Genomic DNA, 17,589 nt, shown 5'->3' with positions numbered 1-17,589 from the left:
ACTCTTTTTATTATTATATATAATTATTATAATTTATTCTTTATTACTTGATTATATTACCTTACTTTTATTATTTTGTTTAATATTAATTATTATTATTCTAGAATATATTATATCTATTATAAAATCTATTTTATTGAAATTATAAAAATTACTATTTAAAATACTATATTTCACTTATAAATTTTTAATTAATTGAAATCATTTTTTTTAATAAATTTAAAATCTTTATAAAAAATCTTTTGAAAATTATAAATATAATTAAAATATATCTTTAATTCAATTCAATATTTTATAAATCAATATACCTAAAGTTTCTTAATATATTTCATATTCTTTAATTCAAAAATATAATTCACTATATCTTTTATATTTCTTATTTTAAATAGAAATCCTTTTATTTCCATATTAATTATATATTCAGAAATAATATGATCTTTTAGTTCTAAAAGATTATAAAATTTAGATTAATATTTGGAATAAAAAGTAATACTATTAATTCTATATTATAATATTATATTCAAGATATTATATATCTTTATAATCTTTCAAATACTTGTTTTTTCATCTTTTTGAATAATTTTAATAGTAAGGAGTATATAGACTTCTTGATTATTCAAATTTATTATAGATTATTAATAAAAACACATAACGTGTTTTATCAGTGTATGGCCTATATCACTATGCAGTCTACTTTCACCCCAATATATACTTTCAAATTCATATTTTTCTATAATTATTAAATCAATTAATTAAAACTTTTAAGATTTTAATAATCTATGATCTATTATATTATTTTGATAAATTCTTATATTATATTTGGTCTTTCTATATTTATTATAATATTAATTAGAAAATATTTTTTTATTAGAATTTCTTTTTTATTAATATTTATTATATTGAATCTAAATATTAATCTTTTATTGAAATAATATATTAAAAATCTTTTATTTAATAAATATTTCTTTTTAATATAATTGAGTGTTTTATATATATTAATATTTATTTAATACTTTATTTATTTTTTGAAGTATATAAATCTTGATATTCAAAAATATTTTTTTATAACCTAATATTTTTATATTTCTAATTAAAACTAATATAATTTCAAATATAAATATAAAGAAACTTAATTAATAATAAATTATTTAAGATTTCATTAAAATTGATTATAAAAAAACTTCAATTAAATTATAAAAAATTTAAGAGATTTATAAATCTTAATTGAAAAAGGAGGGAATAGATATACAAATTCGAATATTTAGTTTTGAAAATATAGTTTTAGAATTGAAAAATATTAAATCTATTTCTTAAAATCCTAATTTTATATTCTGAATTATAATTAATTCTTGATATATAGTTTTGAAAATTATAAAGAATTTAATTTTCGAAATATAATTAATATATATCTTAATAAATCCATTAATTTAAATATTATATAAATATTTCAGATTATTAAAATAATTTATATTAAATAATTAAATAAAATAATTTAAATATAATAATAAATATATAACGTGTTTTATCAGTGAGTGGGTCATATTAATGAGTGGGTCACTTTCACCTCAATTCATTTATTCAAAATCATATTATTCAATAATAATAATATCAATTGATTGAAATTATAAAGATTCTAATAATCTAGAATCTATTATATCATTTTAATAGATTCTTGTATTATAATCTATCTTTTCATATTTACTATAATATCAATTAAAAGATACTTCCTTATTAGAATTCCTCCCTTTTTAATACTTATTGTATTAAATCTGAATATCAATCTTTTATTGAAATAATATATTAAAAGTCTTTTATTTAATAAATATTTCTTCTTAATATAATTAAGTTTTTTTTGTATATCAATGTTTGCTTAATATCTCATTTGTCTTTCGAAATATATAAATCTCTATATTTAAAAGTATATTCTTATAAGCTAATCTCTTTATACTTTTGGCTAAAATTAATACAATTTCAAATATAGGTATAGAAAAGCTTAATTGATAATAAGTTATTCGAGATTTAATTAATATTAATTGAAAAAGAGCTTCAATTGGATTACAAGGAGTTTAAAAGATTTATTGATTTAAATTGAAAGAGGGGGGAATAAATGTATAAATTCGAATATCTAATTTCGAGAATATAGTTTTAGAATTAAATAGAATTAAATCTATTTCTCAAAATTTTAATTTTATATTCTGAAAAGTAATTGATTCTTTATATACAATTTTAAAAGCTATAAAGAATTCAATCTTTGAAATATAATTAATATATATTTTAATAAATCCATCAATTTGATTATCATATAAACATTTCAGATTACTAAAACAGCTTATATTAAATAATTAAATTAAATAACTTGAATACAATAATAGACTTAAATATATAATATTATTCTCTTTATAATATACTTAAAAAACTCTTGATTTATGATTTTCATATCTATTTAATACTAATATTCGATATCTACTCTTTTTTCAATTTTTAATATATTTATTAAAATATTTCAATTATTTTAAACCTATCTTATTATTTGTCCATTTATTAGATATAGATTTAATAACTCAATCCACAGGAAAATCGATTTCAATATATCAATTAGAAAGATAAATCTATTCTTAAACTATTAAAAATAAAAATATAATTTCATTCTTCCTATTGCCACATATAATTATTATAGCCTATTCTCTATTACCTAATTATATTATCTTACTTCTATTATTTTGTTTAATACTAATTATTACTATTCCAGAGTATATTATATCCATTATAAAGTCTATTTCATCAAAATTATAGAAATCGTTATCCAAAATACTATATTTCACTTGTATATTCACAATTAATCGAAATCATTTTTTAATAAACTTAGAATCTTTATAAAAAGCTCTTTAAAAGTTATAAATATAATTAAAATATATCTTTAATTCAATTTAATACTTTATAAATCAATATACCCAAAATTTCTTAATATAATTTGTACCCCTCGATTTAAGAATATAATTCATTATATCTTCTATATTTCTTAATTTAAATAAAAATCCTTTTATATTTATATCAATTATATATTCAGAAATAATATTCTTCTTTAATTCTAAAAGATTATTAGATTTAGATTAATATTTGGAATAAGGAATAGAATTATTGATTTTATATTATAATATTATATTTAGGATATTATATATTTTCATAGCTTTTCGAATACTTATTTTTTTATTTTTTTGAATAGCTTTAATAGTAAGGAGTATATAGGCTTTTTAGTTATTCGAATTCATTATAGATTGTTAATAAAACGCATATTGAAAGAGGAGAGAATGAATTGAGGTGAAAGTGATTCACTCACTAATAAAACACGTTATATTTAATCCTATTCTCCTTATAATAATTCTGAAATAATATTGATTTATAGCTTTTATACTTATTTAATATTAATATTCGATATTTATTCTTTTTTCGATTCTTAATATATTTATTGAAATATTTCAATTATTCTAAATCTGTTTTATTGTTTATTTATTTATTAAATATAGATTTAATAATTTAATCTATAGGAAAATCGGTTTTGATATATTAATTAGAAAAATAAATCTGTTTTTGAATTATTGAAATAAGGATATAACTTTATTCTCTTTATTATTATTATATATAATTGCTATAATTTATTTTCTATTATTTGATTACATTATTTTGTTTCTATTATTTTGTTTAATATTAATTATAATTATTTTAGAACATATAATTCCTATTATAAATCCTATTTCATTAAAATTATAGAAATCCTTATTCAAAATACTATATTTTGCTTATATATTTGTAATTAATTAAAATTGGTTTTCAATAAGCTTAGAATCTTTATAGAAAGTTTTTTGAAAATTATAAATATAATTAAAATATACCTTTAATTTGATTCAATATTTTACAAATTAATATACTTAAAACTTTCTAATATACTTTACACCTCTCGATTTAAGAATATGATTTATTATATCTTTTATATTTCTGAATTTAGATAAAAAACCTCTTATATTTATATCAAATATATATTCAGAAATTATATTTTCTTTTATTTCTAAAAAATTATAAGATATAAATTAATATTTTGAATAAAGAGTAATATTATTAATTTGATATTGTAATATTATATATAGAATATTATATATCTTTGTAATCTTTTATATACTTATTTTTTTATTTCTTTAAATAATTTCAATAGTAAGAAATATATAAGCTTCTTTATTATTTAACTTTATTATAAATTATTGATAAAATGTATATTGAAAGAGAAAAGAGTGAATTGGAATGAAAATGAGCTGCATAGTGATATAGGCTGTACACTGATAAAACACGTTATTGAAAGAAAAGAGAGTGAATTGAGATGAAAGTAACTCGCATATTGATATAACCTATACAATAATAAATCACGTTATACTCATCATTAATATAAAATTATAGAGATATGTCTTCTTTAATATCCATAATATTATATTAATCAAAGTTTCCTTTATATTAAAATGATATAACAATCAATAAATTATCCATTCTATTGGGTATTGAGATAAGTATATTTAAATCTGATATCATTTAGTAAATTCGTATAAAACTTCAATGACCCCATCCCTCTCCTTCCGGACAACCCGCATTAGCCTCCTTCAATCAAAATATTCACTAAATTGTTATACAGCTACAATACTTCTACACCTTCAAACTTAACCCTCTTCAATGGATACTCTTAACCATCACAAGTTGCGAAAGTGCAGAACAGCTTCAGTATACCACTACATCTGAAGGGTTGATCTTAACATAGATACTGGCACGGTCCTATTTTATCTACAAAAAGATTTCAACGTCAATACACCACCATATCTGCACAGCAATCAATAAACATGGCTTCGATCTTGCCCCTCTTCCCAAAGTTTGTCTTTACAGTCTTGGAGCCTATTTCACTGTAAGTTTGTATTTGGCATTTGCAATGTTGACATCAACATACTGATTGGGACATAGTGTGGCTGCTTTTACAGTTGCGATGATCTCCCCAGAGTGGTTTATTCAGGAGCAGGTTGTAATTTCACGTCACCTACCAATTAGTGATAATGCACGGGCTGTTGCGCTCCAACTAGGCATGGTATATCTTCTGATGGCCATGGTAGAGATAGCCATTCTTGGCGGTACGCAGGAGGCGAAATTCGTTAGGAACTATCTCTTTGCTTGTTTGTTGGGTGATATTGGCCATTTTGTTGTGACCTACCGTGTCTTGGGATGGGAAAGGGTCGGAAATGTCACTCAATGGAATTCAATGACTTTTGGAAATATAGGAGTAACGGTAAGACCACTCCCATCTGTACTTTTCATGTGGTGCAATTCAATGTCTAACATGAGGCAGGTGTTCTTGTTCTTGACACGTTCAGCCTATCTTCTTGGCCTGTTTGGTTCACATAAGAAAAGCACTGCAAAGCTTGCATGAGATGAGACCATTTAGAATGAGCCCCGAGGCTTAAGGGAAGCATACAAGCATGATGGTCAGCCCAAGTGTCGCTCCACCATTAATCGACTTGCGAATGCATCGATTTGATTTGGGCAACATTACATGAGGAACCTTCTGCTGATACTCGTTGGACCGCAATCAGCCGTGTAAATGGATACTCAATAACAACTTTATATCTTGAGGCAGCGTTCCGTACTACTGAAACGATTTCAATGCTTGTCTGTGAACATAGTATAATGGTTGACCACTTGCAACTAGGAAGGAGGGCCGTCGCGTCATACGTGTAACTTTTTGCTTCTGCTATGTCTCCTCTAAACGTTTTTTTTTTCTAGACGTGAATGGTCAAATCGAATAATTATGTAAAACAAAGAGGCGATGCTGCTAGAAAAGCTCAACTTGAAACGTTCATTACTGTCGACATACGTGCCCTGTTTACAAATACAAGCCGAATCAACAGCTGACTATATGTGTCGTGTTGCGATTCACGCCACAATAGTGAATTCGAAGATTGAAGAAGACGATGACTCGTGCCCGCCTCAGAGTATTTCATGGCCAATGTGCATGAATTTTGTGAACAGTAGAGTACCTCACACAGATCAATCTTCCCTGTCGTTATCATCCCTCCGAGGCTCGAAGTTGAGCTGTTACAATTTTCAGCATGGTGTTTGCGGTGTCAACTTGGCAAAACTTACCGTATTTCCGTTGTACAACTCATGATGGTTGTCATTATCATCCTGATCCCTAAGAGTTCTTAGATTTGAGGCACGGCCACCTCCTACTGATGCGCTAGGTCCGGCCATCTGTTCTGTATCCGATGCAGCAGCTGAACCACCAACAATGCCGCCAAGAGTAGACAACACCCTATTGACACCCCAGGCGCCAAGGCCATATCCAGCAGCGATTCCTCTTGATAAGATGCCACTTGATTCTGTTGCTTCATAAGCCGAAGTATACGTTTGAACCGGAACAATAATAAGTCTGTTGCTTCCACATTAGTGTCCAAGAGCATCAATCAAGGCTGTATAGGCCTGAGTGAAATTTTACTCACGTGGCGCTTGGAAACAGACCTAATGATGCCAAATGTTGACTTTCATCGGTCATTGAGAGGGTTCTATTTGGCAAAGGTGTACAAACATGCTTGAATATATAAGGCACGTCGTCCTTTTGTTGACTGTCAATCCACTAGTCATCGTCAGCATTGCCATTTATTGTACCTAGGTACATAAAAGTTGTTGATGATGCAGTTTTTCAATATCCAAGGAAAACATCATTCGTGCTTTGGTGGGCTTCTTCACATTACCTTTCTTACGTCACCACTTAGGGTACTGGTGCTAGGAAACCTGGAACGAATAGAAGATCCATCAAAGAGTCTGATCTGAAGAGCACAATCCTGTGCCTTTGACACCGGGTTTGGTATGGGTGTGCCCTTGTCGCTAGATGCAACTGGCTTTTCTGCGGAGTGATTACTACGGCTAGGCTTGTGTCCTGCATCGTTTCGTCTTCTTTCTTTGTCACTCTCCACGAGTGCAAGAATGCGCGCCCGCTCTTCTCTAGCCTCTTGCTGACGCTTCTTTTGAAGTGCAGCATAGCTAACTGTTTCCGCCGCTTGAGATGGCTTTTTAGAGTGATCTTCGCCAGTGGCCTTTGAATCTTCGGGTAATTTGCCTTTGAGATCCCTAGGAAGAGAGCTAGAGCTCGGTTGCCCAGTAGCATTACTACGAATTGATTGTAAAGCGGACGTAGAGCTGTTATGGGAATTCCCAGTGGGTGAAACACCCGATGGTTGGCCTTCGGTCGTACGTTGTTCTGGATTCTCCAAGGCCTGCGTTCCACTTGGTGACATAGGGCGATCATTTTCGCCATTCCTCTGGTTAAATGTAGATTCCAAGGCTTTCTTGAATCGCGTCAGAAAGTCGTCTTTTGATATGCCTGCACTTAAATATTCTTTAAGCTCTCCATTCCTGTTAGTCCAGGGGTTAGCACTCCCAACAGAATGTCTTATTACCTGCAGGCAACCATACAAGAAATAGCAGGGCCAAACAGAATTGAAGCAAGAGAAGCAGATGTCTATCTGTATAAGGGGGTGACTATTCGCGAATCCATGCAAATTCAGCATGAACAGAAAGACGCGTTTGGCTACACTTGAACATTTGAGATAAAGCACCATCTTCAAGAATGCACGATAGATTTATGCCCAATACTTTTAACATCTGCACCGCCCGTGGACATTGAGATATACCGAGTGAAAATATGAGTGAATCATGCTCACCGTATAGCAACCAGAGTTGGAGCTTTTGGAATAGGAAAGATTGCAGCGAGATAGTTGGCTTCTTCAGAACCAGCACTGAGGCGCAGCAAAACTGTTCTTTCTTGTAGGTGAGAAGTTAACTAGACAGTGATTTAGCATCAAGAAAGAGGAGTTCACAGTTCTCAAATTACCTTGGGATCTCGTAAGAAATCATCTTCCCAGAGTCTGCTTTCTTCGTTACCATCTATGGGGCACGTGGTCATTACATCGATCGAATGAAAACGTGAAAGGAAAGGTATTTACTCGTTACGAAACATGCAACAAGTTTAGATTCCGCTAAGGCCTTGCTGATCCCGCTATTAATATCGCCGGTGTAAAACATTGCCGCCGCTGTGATATACCGGAATTGCCAAACAATATATTTCTTGAATGGCTTTGCAAAAGTTGGGGGGGTATATCGATTTCTAGCGTGAATAGGGAGACGGTGTTATGAAGACTGGCTCTAGCTATGAGGGCGAAAAATGTAAATAGGTATGGTATGTGACGTGAGCAAGTCAATAGATTGTTGAGAGGAAGTACAAATAGTTGATCTCTTTACTGTAGTGTCCTTGATTGTGAGTGAATGGAACAGTGTAAATGTCACCTGGTATACAAGATATTTATGAGGGTAGATATAACAGAATAGTTGCTTCAATTTTAGACGAGATGATGTGGTATGATATCTTGATGGAAAGAGTTGTAGTGACAGGGTGAATAGATATCCTAATAAAGGTACTGGACTGGGTAGACATTTGATACCCTTCAAATTACCTATGTAATCACAAAGGTTCGGGTGGCTTATGTGGCGAGTGTGGCTGGTAACCACTCAATCACTAAGTAGGTAATCAGACAAATCCGAAAAATAGTCTTGCACGTGCACGGCATACCTTATGTAGCGATAAAAGAGCTGGAGAGAATATAATACTTATACTTGTAGCTTTCTAGTAGCATCTACTAGAGTATTAACATCAAAGGAATACCTAGCATATTGACGTGGTTTATAAACTTCATGCGTCAATCGTCTTGAATATGCGTTCCCCTGTCTCAGCTCTATCGTACAATCGTATCCATACGTTTTCATCTCATACCAGGAGGATAACTTTTCCCTTCCAATCCCCAAAATGCCCAAGAAACCATCGATGTTTCGCGGGAACCCGCGTCATGTCCAGACAGGCTGCTGATGATCCCAATTTCACATCTATAATAGACAATCCCCCGAATCTGGTGCGCACAGGAAGAAGGCATGGGCCTGGTCTTATTATTCTAGGTAAGTCATGAGTTGCCCAGCTTTTATTTCCTAGAAGACTTTCTAATATACATGATAAATAGCTTTGATTCCACTAACAGCTTTCGCCTTGGGGACATGGCAAGTCCAACGTTTGGATTGGAAATCAAAGCTCATTGCAAAATTTGAGGATCGCCTCGTTCGTGATCCTTTACCACTTCCCCCACACATTGATCCTTCGGCAATAAAAGAATTCGACTATAGGAGAATTTTTGCCACTGGTCACTTTAGACACGATCAAGAAATGCTGATTGGCCCTCGATTGCATGATGGGAAAGACGGATATCTCGTCATTACTCCTTTAGAGCGGGATGGTAAGGGCACAAGTGTTCTTGTAAACCGGGGTTGGATCGAAAAGAAGTATAAGAAGCAAACAAGTAGACCCGACGGGTTGCCTCAAGGTGAGGTAACGGTCGAGGGATTGTTGCGCGAGCCTTGGAAGAAGAATTTTTTCACGCCAGATAATAGTCCACAGACTCAAGAATTTTACTTTCCTGACGTCGAGCAAATGGCTAAGTTGACAGGGAGTCAACCTGTTTGGATTGAAGAGACAATGGGTAAGATGGCATTTCATTCTATTCAAGTGCCACAAAGCTTACAAAACCACAGAACCTGATCTCTTGATGGCTTGGGATCGCGCCGCACGTGGGATTCCAATAGGAAGACCGGCAGAAGTTAATCTCCGAAACAACCACACACAGTACATATTTACATGGTAGGTACCTCCAACGATTAGCGACAAAGTTAAATACAACCTGTCGCTATGTGTGCTAATGCTATAATATCACAGGTACGCCTTGGCTGCTGCTACGTCAGTTATGTTATGGATGGTTGTAAAGAAACCATCTGCGGACATCGCTCGACGAGTTCGTCAAAATAAAGAATGGTCTTGAGGATTGCGTGTGGTTTACCTCATTTTCTGGGTTGTTTTTGTCGGGGCCGGTCTTTCGAGATCAAGGGGGGAACCATTCTTACGTCTTGTAAGAGCTCTCTAGGCAAGCGACTTTGTGCAAGTGAAAATGGCGTTGTTGTAGCATTGGTTTGGCGTTGTCTGTAAAACACTCAGCACGTATCAAGATTCTCGTCATGTTTAGATAAATACCTTCTCATCAGCATTAAAACATCACTCTCATCAATGGTTTTGCGTCCAGCATGTTCAGAGTATGTGCTTAAATCATCACTGATCTGTTCGAAGAACCAGTCGGTTGCTTGCATGATCGCATCAAGAGCATCTCCACTTAACTTGTCTCCTTTGCCGGCTCCATTCCTTGCCAGATTGATCGCATGTTTCTTCACTACACCTAGAGGCAATGATTTGTATTTCAGCCCATGTTTTGAAACCTTATTAACCTTCCTCTGGAATATCCTCTTAGCATTTTCTGATGTCGCCTTTTGAACGGATGCTGTAAGGGGTCCATCATCACTAAGACGGGAGTCCTCGAACGCTCCGAAAGACAGTCTTCGAGTGCCATCTTCACCGTTTATGGCTTCATCGTCCATTACAAGATCCGACAGTCTGCGAGTGTCATTCTCACCATCCATGGCTTCATCGTCCATTTCAAAATCATCTCCTTGATAATTGGCAGGAGGGGAAGAAATTTCGTCCATGATAGGCATCGCAGTTGGATTATCTTCTGGTGATAGCGAAGGATCAAATCGCGCTGGTATTTCGGGCTGCGGAACTGTGAACACAAAAGTCGCATCCCTTTCCTCGGACGGTGAATTGTATGGTCTGATATCACTACTTCGCCCTGGTAGAAGAGACCGGCGATGCAACGCGGTTTCTAATTCTCCCTGTAATCCTGCGCGATCACTAACTTGCGTCAGCTCAATAGGCCTGTCTGGATGTAGGCTCCTGGACTTACCTCCCAAAAAATGGAGAGTTAGCCATCTCTCGGAAATCATCATTCTCAAAATCATTTGCATTGAAGAAGCTTGTTTCCATCTCATCTCGTCCAAATTCTGCCTCATCCAGGTTCCCGAAATGATCGCTGCCTCGGATGCTCCCAAAACTGCCCCTCGAGAACAGCCTGCTCGGCCTCTCAGTGACAGCTCTCCTTGAAAGCTCGATAGATCGCGTGGTCAGATTTTCATCCTCTAAAGCCGCCAAACTAGGAAGCAAAAGACTTTCATCGTCCTCGTTATCATCTTCATCATTGTCCTCGTCTAGGGGGATAGAAAGTCGTGGGGGCACAAGATTCGGATCGTCGTCAAAGTCATCATCCAAAAGTAAAGTCTGTCTTCTGGAATTGCTGGGTGCTCTTTGGGGTGATGGAATTGTCGGACGGGTTTGAGGAGCTAAAGTCCTGCTCAATAATCTCAATACGTCTCGAGGTGTTTCCCTTTGCTGTCTGCCACTTCGTCTTCTATCCTTTCCTGGGGTCAATCCTGCTCGTCGAGCCTCAACTTCTCGCAAAGCTGCTCTTCCATGAGGTGTCAAAGTCTTAGTCCTGAGCTCTGAGCCCCCTAGCCTTGAGCCACGACTAGGCGTTCTCGAATAGCTTGCGTCTGTTGGAGAAAGTCCAACAGTGGAAGTGCGGCGCAAAGGAGTTCCTGGTCTTCCACTCATCGTGATGTGTATCTTCTGTTAGCAAATAGATGGAATATCAATTACTATACTTTGTCTTTATCCTGGTCAGACTGGATCTCGAGATGACGGATAAATTTATTCTGTTCCGAAATAAATCTAACATATACTGAGTGGAAATTTCATAGTGTTAAGTTAAACATCAATGATCACCAGGATCGAAATATCAATGTTTAGATAAGACGCGTCCAGAACAGTAATTGTAGTACGCGCGAATCTTATCTTATCTTAGCGTTAGCGATATGCAGTACATTTGTGGATCCGCAAGGCTTTAAATTATTTTACGAAGAACTACCATTGAAAAAGGCTGAGAGAGAAGTGGGAAGGGAAAGCAATTAATGAATTCCGTGTATACTACAACCAGGACCGGAATCATAATCGCCAAAGTCGAAATTTTTGTCCACATAAGGACCTAAGTAGGCTCTTCCACGCAAACTTCACAGCAATTCCTACCATCAAAGTCTTCGAGTCGACGCCGACTTGAGCTCATACTATCACAATGTCAATTGAAAATGAACTTCAGGATCCTCTGATTGAAGAAGTGAGAGTTCCAGCCCGATCTGGACCCGACACTTCCAACAAAACAATTTCGAAGAAGAGAAAGCGTGGAGGAAATCATGATCAAGAGGGGCCCAAGGAAAAGATTAACGAAGTTGCGAAAAGGAAGAAGCATTCCTCATTTAATGACGAGGATATCGATGTTGAGGCTGGTCTCAACAATGCAATTGCCAAGATGAACGATCACCTAATAGTTGATTATGTCGCAAGCCAAACAAGAAGATTTGAAAGTGATCTTAGTTCCGTTGAATTAGAGGATCGATACATACCAGGTGAGCAGAACCTACCCTTATATATGCTATAAACTTGGCTAATGTATTGACATTTAAATAGTCTCTGCTGTTCAGGACACTACATCATGGACAAAGCCACGAAATCTTGATAATTTACCTGAGTTTTTGGAGAAATTCTCTGATAATACAACAAAACTTTGGTCAGCGTCAAAGAAGAATGGATCACCACACACAATCATTGTTACTGCTGCAGGCCTCAGGGCAGCCGATCTTGCCAGGTATATTCACATTCCTGTTATCATTAGATTTGGCAGTATATATGTATGTATATTCTCATCTGACAATTGTATAGAGCGGTACGAAAATTTCAAACCAAGGATGTGAAAGTTGCAAAGTTGTTTGCAAAACATATCAAGCTCAAGGATTCCATCGGATTTCTCAAATCTTCAAGGACCGGAATCGCTGTCGGTACACCTCAGAGATTGAAGGATTTAATGGATGAAGGTTCGCTCGCGGTCGATAGATTGGAGAGAATTGTTATCGACGCCTCTCACATTGATCAGAAGAAGAGGGGTATACTTGAAATGAAAGAGACGCAGATCCCTTTAACAACTTGGCTAGGCCAGAAACCGTTCAGGGAGAGATATGAAGGCTCCAAGGATAAGTTACAAATCCTATTTTACTGACTGCAATTGTCAATTCCTTTCATAAATTTTTACAACAGAACTTTTAATGTAAGAAAATAATCATAATCAGAGGAAGGTGCAAATGCCTGGTGCTGCTTTGGCGTGATGTAGCAAGTCCATGTTGTATGGTTACTCGAGGAAGGTCTAACCAAATGAGAGCTACTAGTATGAAGCTGTACTGTTTCTCTCATTCTTGGTCCTTCTCTTATTCGTTCTAGTCTACGTATCACAATACAACAACTTCTCCTCCGGCCGTTCCCACACACTCATTAAACCCGTTTTCTCGATAAAACGATTCCTAACAAAAGTACCTACTCGCAAAGTTTCGGGGTCGTTTAGCGACTATCATATGATTGTGGAATCGAGTGTGTCCAAACTACTACGTACATCATGAGGCGTGCCATCTTGCTATTAGCCATGGCAATGGTGAACAATCCTGCTACAAGTGACGGGAATTTTCCTGCTCCCGGTAAAGATGTTTCTTTGGAGACTCAGGCGTACCACATTAACATTTATTTGCAGGTTGTGCAGTGCGGTGCTGGGAAAACACAAAATATGTCAGTAAATGTGTGGACAAAAACACATGTCTCTGCCAAGATGCAGAATATCATAACGTTGGTCATGCCATAGCTTTACCCTCTCGTTGCTTCTAATGCTTAAGATCATACGCTGACGGATTTACTGCAGTCCGTCTTCAAATGCATATATTCCCAATGCGATACTGCACATTTTGGTTCTGCGTTACATCATACAATTACCCAATGCGTTGGCGTTGCCGACAACATCATTCTAGCAGTACCTCGGCTTTCAAATCACGATTCCTTGCGCCGAAGAGAAGCTGAATATCTTCAAGGTGTCAAGACAGAAGACTCGGAGTCAATCGCTGGATATCCAACACTTAGCGGGCTTCAGATTCAAAGTGCTCTCCCATTTGCATCTGCAGTAACCTTTTCATCACTTCCACCCATGGTGCACCTTACGAGAGACACAGTGGCAGCATCAGTGACAGCATCAGTGACAGCATCCGCCACAGCGCCTTTTGATTTGATTCACACAACCTATGATACCGCCCCGGAACTCGTCACGGCCAGTCCCCTTCTTTATACTGGAGACACTTCTGAAATACTACCGAATTTATTATTCCTTTCCCTAGCTCCCATTTTAGGATTATACTTCGCTGTTTGATAGCCAGATGCAAGTTGACGGAAATTTCTGGATCTCAATGGAAGAGCGCGTAGACGACTTCCAAATAGTGTGGAGTGACAAGGGTGGATACATATATAAACATGATCCGATTCATCAGTATTTGATATTACGTCCATGTATTTTTGCCTCTTGGTGATAGAGCTCAGCCTTCGAACGATTGCTTGGAAAGCGGGGGATAAAAGAACAAGAGCTGGTGGTCGAGAGGCGTTCAAGGCACTTCTACCTCCTTTGTGTTTTGTTTACCAGGTAGAATTGTTGTTAGGAGAAATATACGTAAGTATGCACTTTAAGCGACGAAATAGATTATGATAAAATTCTCTACCAAAGTCTCAAGATTGGAAAGTGATTGATTGATGAATGCTTTTCCCGCCGAATTGGCGCATCTTAGAACTACCTAGCCCAAATCGGCTAGTGAAGATAAATACTTCTCACCGCTATGGGCATAATATTTCTCGCGATAGGAAATAATCAAACTGGAAACTAGAAAATTGTTTGGCTAGATTTTGACATTGTGATAACCACTTATTCTTTCAATCCCTACATCAACCATCCGTCTATCCATTTAATTTCAATATGGGATTTGGAACGGGAGCTTCTCGAGCCGAAAGGAAGGCCAAAAGGCGCAAGATCGAAAATTCAATTCCCGACATACCTGACGATCTCGAAACCGAAGCAAATGACGATAGCGCCGCTTCGACAAAAAGGAAAAGATCTATAGATGATGATGCGAAAGTTGACCAGACTGTCACTCTAGAGAGGAGCGAAGAAATCGCAGACAAGAACGTAGAGTCCCATCACAAGTCCAAGAAGAATAAAACCTCTTCAGCGGAATCGTCTTTACTGCCCGTGCAAATTGGAGAGCCATCAGATATAGCGGAGACCGAAGCTGCGCCTAAGAAGTCTAAAAAGGAAAGGAAGGCGGAAAGGAAAGCTAGGGAAGCTGATGCAAAGTCAACGTCTACAGCGCAGACGGCAGAACCTGCGACAGGAAATGCTACTGGACCCTCCGATCAAATTAGTGCCGAGAAAAAACGTTCGAAAATCAAGAAGCAAGGAGGTGTTTCTGGCGAAAATTCCGAGAGCAAGGCAGCAAGATTCATTGTTTTTATCGGTAGAAGTCCCTTCCTAAAACATTCTCTACTTTTTTGGACTTACATGTTGTTAGGAAACCTGCCATTCACTGCTACAACAGCATCGATAAAAAATCACTTTGCAGCCGTTAAACCTGCGTCGGTTCGTCATCTCACGGAGAAGGGAAATCCTACTAAATCGAGAGGTTGTGCTTTCCTTGAGTTCGAAGGCTATGATCATATGAAAACTTGCTTGAAGCAATTTCACCAATCCACATTCAATGATGGTATCTCAGCACCAAGAAAGCTCAATGTTGAGCTGACGTGAGTGATATCCTTCCGCCCACCATTCGTGTTCCGTTTAACCGTTATGATAGTGCCGGAGGCGGTGGTAACACTAAAGATCGTCGGTCCAAAATCAAAGAGAAAAATGTGAAACTGAATGAGCAACGTGTGAGACAAGCACAAGAGGTAATGATTCTCCTATTTTATATGATTCTGCTACTGGACGGCACACTTCTTGAGCAAGAGATATATTTGCTTGTTTGTAACATACTAACAAAAACACCAGGCCGACAATCCTAAGGGCAGCAAAAAGGAAGCAGTTCAGGGTGTGAAGCATGTGTTGGCTGAGGATAGTGGAGTCCATCCAAGTAGAAAGGCAAGAATCGGTGGATGAATTATGATACCCGTTTAAAATAGCATACAAATTGAAGTGAACCATTCTTCAGTGTTAATGAAATTCAAGATACATATTGATTTGTTCATTACTCCATGCATTTATCGTGACCTATCTACAGAAAAAAGGTATCTTCGGTATCTTCAGGGACGCATGTTGCATCGATATATGCTGCCACGTCCATATAATGCCAAATTCTACAGCATAGAATTGAAAAAGTCGATAAACAGAAAAAGCTTGTATTAACCCATTCGTATTTCCCGGCACCTGACTCCTCGAAACTCTCCATCTCCGATTATTGTAGAAGTTAAACCACTTCCAACCAGTTCACTGCGTCTATAGATCGTCGCCTGTTGTTGTCTCAAATCAATCCGACTTCATAGAACTGTACACTTAGACTTCTTCGGCTTGGGTGCTTGTTGTTGTGGACTCAGGACAGCACTTCACATGGTCAGTTGGACATTGTCATATCATGCTTCGAGGGGAATATCTTACCGAATTGCCTCATCGAATACACTCTTAAGGTTTCTCTGTGTGAGCGCAGAACATTCTAAATACTTGTGTGCCCTGATTTCTTTGGCAACAACTCTTGCCTGGTCATAGGTTACAGGCTCCATTCGTTTGGATCTGAGGGATTCTTTGGTAGGCTCGTCATCTCGAAGATCCAATTTCGTTCCAACAAGAATAATTGGAACGCCAGGCGCATGGTGGGATATTTCGGGAAACCACTGTTATTCAATTGAGTCAGTGAAACCTGATCATATTTCGCAAATCTTGAAGATATCCACACGTACCTTTGCTCGGACATTGTCGAAAGATGGAGGGCTGACAATCGAAAAACAGATCAAAAATACATCTGTTTGGGGGTAGGAAAGCGGGCGCAGTCTATCATAATCTTCTTGTCCAGCAGTATCCCACAAACCTAAGCTTATTGGCTTTCCGTCAACCATCACGCTGGCAGAATAGTTATCGAATCTAGCCAAGTTAGTGGCCAACCTGTTGTAACCAAGCATCCAAACTCACACAGTGGGGATGTATTCTCCAGGAAATGCATTAGTAGTATAGGAAATCAGAAGACATGTCTGTAAAAATGATGTCAGTGATTGAGTTGATTATGACTTTGATAAACTGGAGAAGTACTTTGCCAACAGCTCCATCTCCTGTCACAACACACTGTTCACAGATAAGGTCAGTTTCCTTGCTCAACAAACAATGAGATCGATGTTCCCATATGATATAATGAATCTGACCTTGAGCGATTGGGTTCCTGGTGCTGCCATTTTCCGATCTTTGAGATAATTTCTTGAGTTTGCTTGTGTTGATGGGTGTCTGTCCGAGGATGAAGGAGTTCGGATGCTGCTGTTATTTTTTGGTAGGATCTCCCTGCATGATTATTAGATCTTTGGACACGATGGAAACTGACTGTACTGGTCTGTACAAATGAAAAACATGATCTATCAAAAGGAAAATACATGGGGATGTACCTTCTTCAGATGTCCTGATTTTCAAAGCAATGGATGTT

General features: G+C 36.2%; 8 protein-coding genes across 8 annotated transcripts; 5 read left to right on the top strand and 3 right to left on the bottom strand.

Annotated features, from left to right (window-relative positions):
- Window positions 1–4,877: 4,877 nt before the first annotated feature.
- EAE97_007699 (uncharacterized protein) lies at window positions 4,878–5,455 on the top strand (the record flags this gene model as incomplete). Its single annotated transcript, XM_038878213.1, has 3 exons — window positions 4,878–4,939; window positions 4,996–5,314; window positions 5,375–5,455. The coding sequence occupies 3 exons, from the start codon at window positions 4,878–4,880 to the stop codon at window positions 5,453–5,455; spliced, it is 462 nt and encodes a 153-aa protein (XP_038731051.1).
- A 366-nt stretch (window positions 5,456–5,821) lies between these two features.
- EAE97_007698 (uncharacterized protein) lies at window positions 5,822–8,485 on the bottom strand. Its single transcript, XM_038878212.1, has 7 exons — window positions 8,028–8,485; window positions 7,916–7,968; window positions 7,746–7,864; window positions 6,777–7,437; window positions 6,525–6,658; window positions 6,169–6,454; window positions 5,822–6,117 (listed from the first exon to the last, which is right to left on the bottom strand). Exons 1-7 carry the CDS (start codon window positions 8,104–8,106, stop codon window positions 6,073–6,075), a joined length of 1,377 nt encoding a protein of 458 aa, XP_038731050.1. The 5' UTR covers window positions 8,107–8,485; the 3' UTR covers window positions 5,822–6,072.
- Window positions 8,486–8,670: 185 nt separating this feature from the next.
- EAE97_007697 (uncharacterized protein) lies at window positions 8,671–9,947 on the top strand. The gene is made up of 4 exons (XM_038878211.1): window positions 8,671–9,030; window positions 9,093–9,605; window positions 9,658–9,763; window positions 9,839–9,947. Exons 1-4 carry the CDS (start codon window positions 8,793–8,795, stop codon window positions 9,939–9,941), a joined length of 960 nt encoding a protein of 319 aa, XP_038731049.1. The 5' UTR covers window positions 8,671–8,792; the 3' UTR covers window positions 9,942–9,947.
- Window positions 9,948–9,960: 13 nt separating this feature from the next.
- EAE97_007696 (uncharacterized protein) lies at window positions 9,961–11,617 on the bottom strand (the record flags this gene model as incomplete). Its single annotated transcript, XM_038878210.1, has 3 exons — window positions 9,961–10,099; window positions 10,151–10,861; window positions 10,914–11,617. 3 exons carry the CDS (start codon window positions 11,615–11,617, stop codon window positions 9,961–9,963), a joined length of 1,554 nt encoding a protein of 517 aa, XP_038731048.1.
- Window positions 11,618–12,134: 517 nt separating this feature from the next.
- EAE97_007695 (uncharacterized protein) lies at window positions 12,135–13,112 on the top strand (the record flags this gene model as incomplete). Its single annotated transcript, XM_038878209.1, has 3 exons — window positions 12,135–12,465; window positions 12,527–12,704; window positions 12,779–13,112. 3 exons carry the CDS (start codon window positions 12,135–12,137, stop codon window positions 13,110–13,112), a joined length of 843 nt encoding a protein of 280 aa, XP_038731047.1.
- A 390-nt stretch (window positions 13,113–13,502) lies between these two features.
- EAE97_007694 (uncharacterized protein) lies at window positions 13,503–14,297 on the top strand (the record flags this gene model as incomplete). The annotated part of the gene is made up of 3 exons (XM_038878208.1): window positions 13,503–13,581; window positions 13,635–13,726; window positions 13,800–14,297. The coding sequence occupies 3 exons, from the start codon at window positions 13,503–13,505 to the stop codon at window positions 14,295–14,297; spliced, it is 669 nt and encodes a 222-aa protein (XP_038731046.1).
- Window positions 14,298–14,816: 519 nt separating this feature from the next.
- Window positions 14,817–16,124, top strand: EAE97_007693 (uncharacterized protein). Its single transcript, XM_038878207.1, has 4 exons — window positions 14,817–15,429; window positions 15,484–15,712; window positions 15,766–15,859; window positions 15,960–16,124. Exons 1-4 carry the CDS (start codon window positions 14,892–14,894, stop codon window positions 16,065–16,067), a joined length of 969 nt encoding a protein of 322 aa, XP_038731045.1. The 5' UTR covers window positions 14,817–14,891; the 3' UTR covers window positions 16,068–16,124.
- A 320-nt stretch (window positions 16,125–16,444) lies between these two features.
- On the bottom strand, window positions 16,445–17,347 carry EAE97_007692 (uncharacterized protein; the record flags this gene model as incomplete). The annotated part of the gene is made up of 6 exons (XM_038878206.1): window positions 16,445–16,508; window positions 16,563–16,795; window positions 16,862–17,042; window positions 17,091–17,149; window positions 17,208–17,240; window positions 17,318–17,347. 6 exons carry the CDS (start codon window positions 17,345–17,347, stop codon window positions 16,445–16,447), a joined length of 600 nt encoding a protein of 199 aa, XP_038731044.1.
- Window positions 17,348–17,589: the final 242 nt, after the last annotated feature.

Source organism: Botrytis byssoidea, assembly GCF_014898295.1.
Source record: "Botrytis byssoidea strain MUCL 94 chromosome Unknown BBYS_015, whole genome shotgun sequence".
Taxonomy (NCBI): domain Eukaryota; kingdom Fungi; phylum Ascomycota; class Leotiomycetes; order Helotiales; family Sclerotiniaceae; genus Botrytis; species Botrytis byssoidea.
Note: the sequence above shows the minus strand (reverse complement) of the source record. Positions and strands in the feature narration are given on the sequence as shown.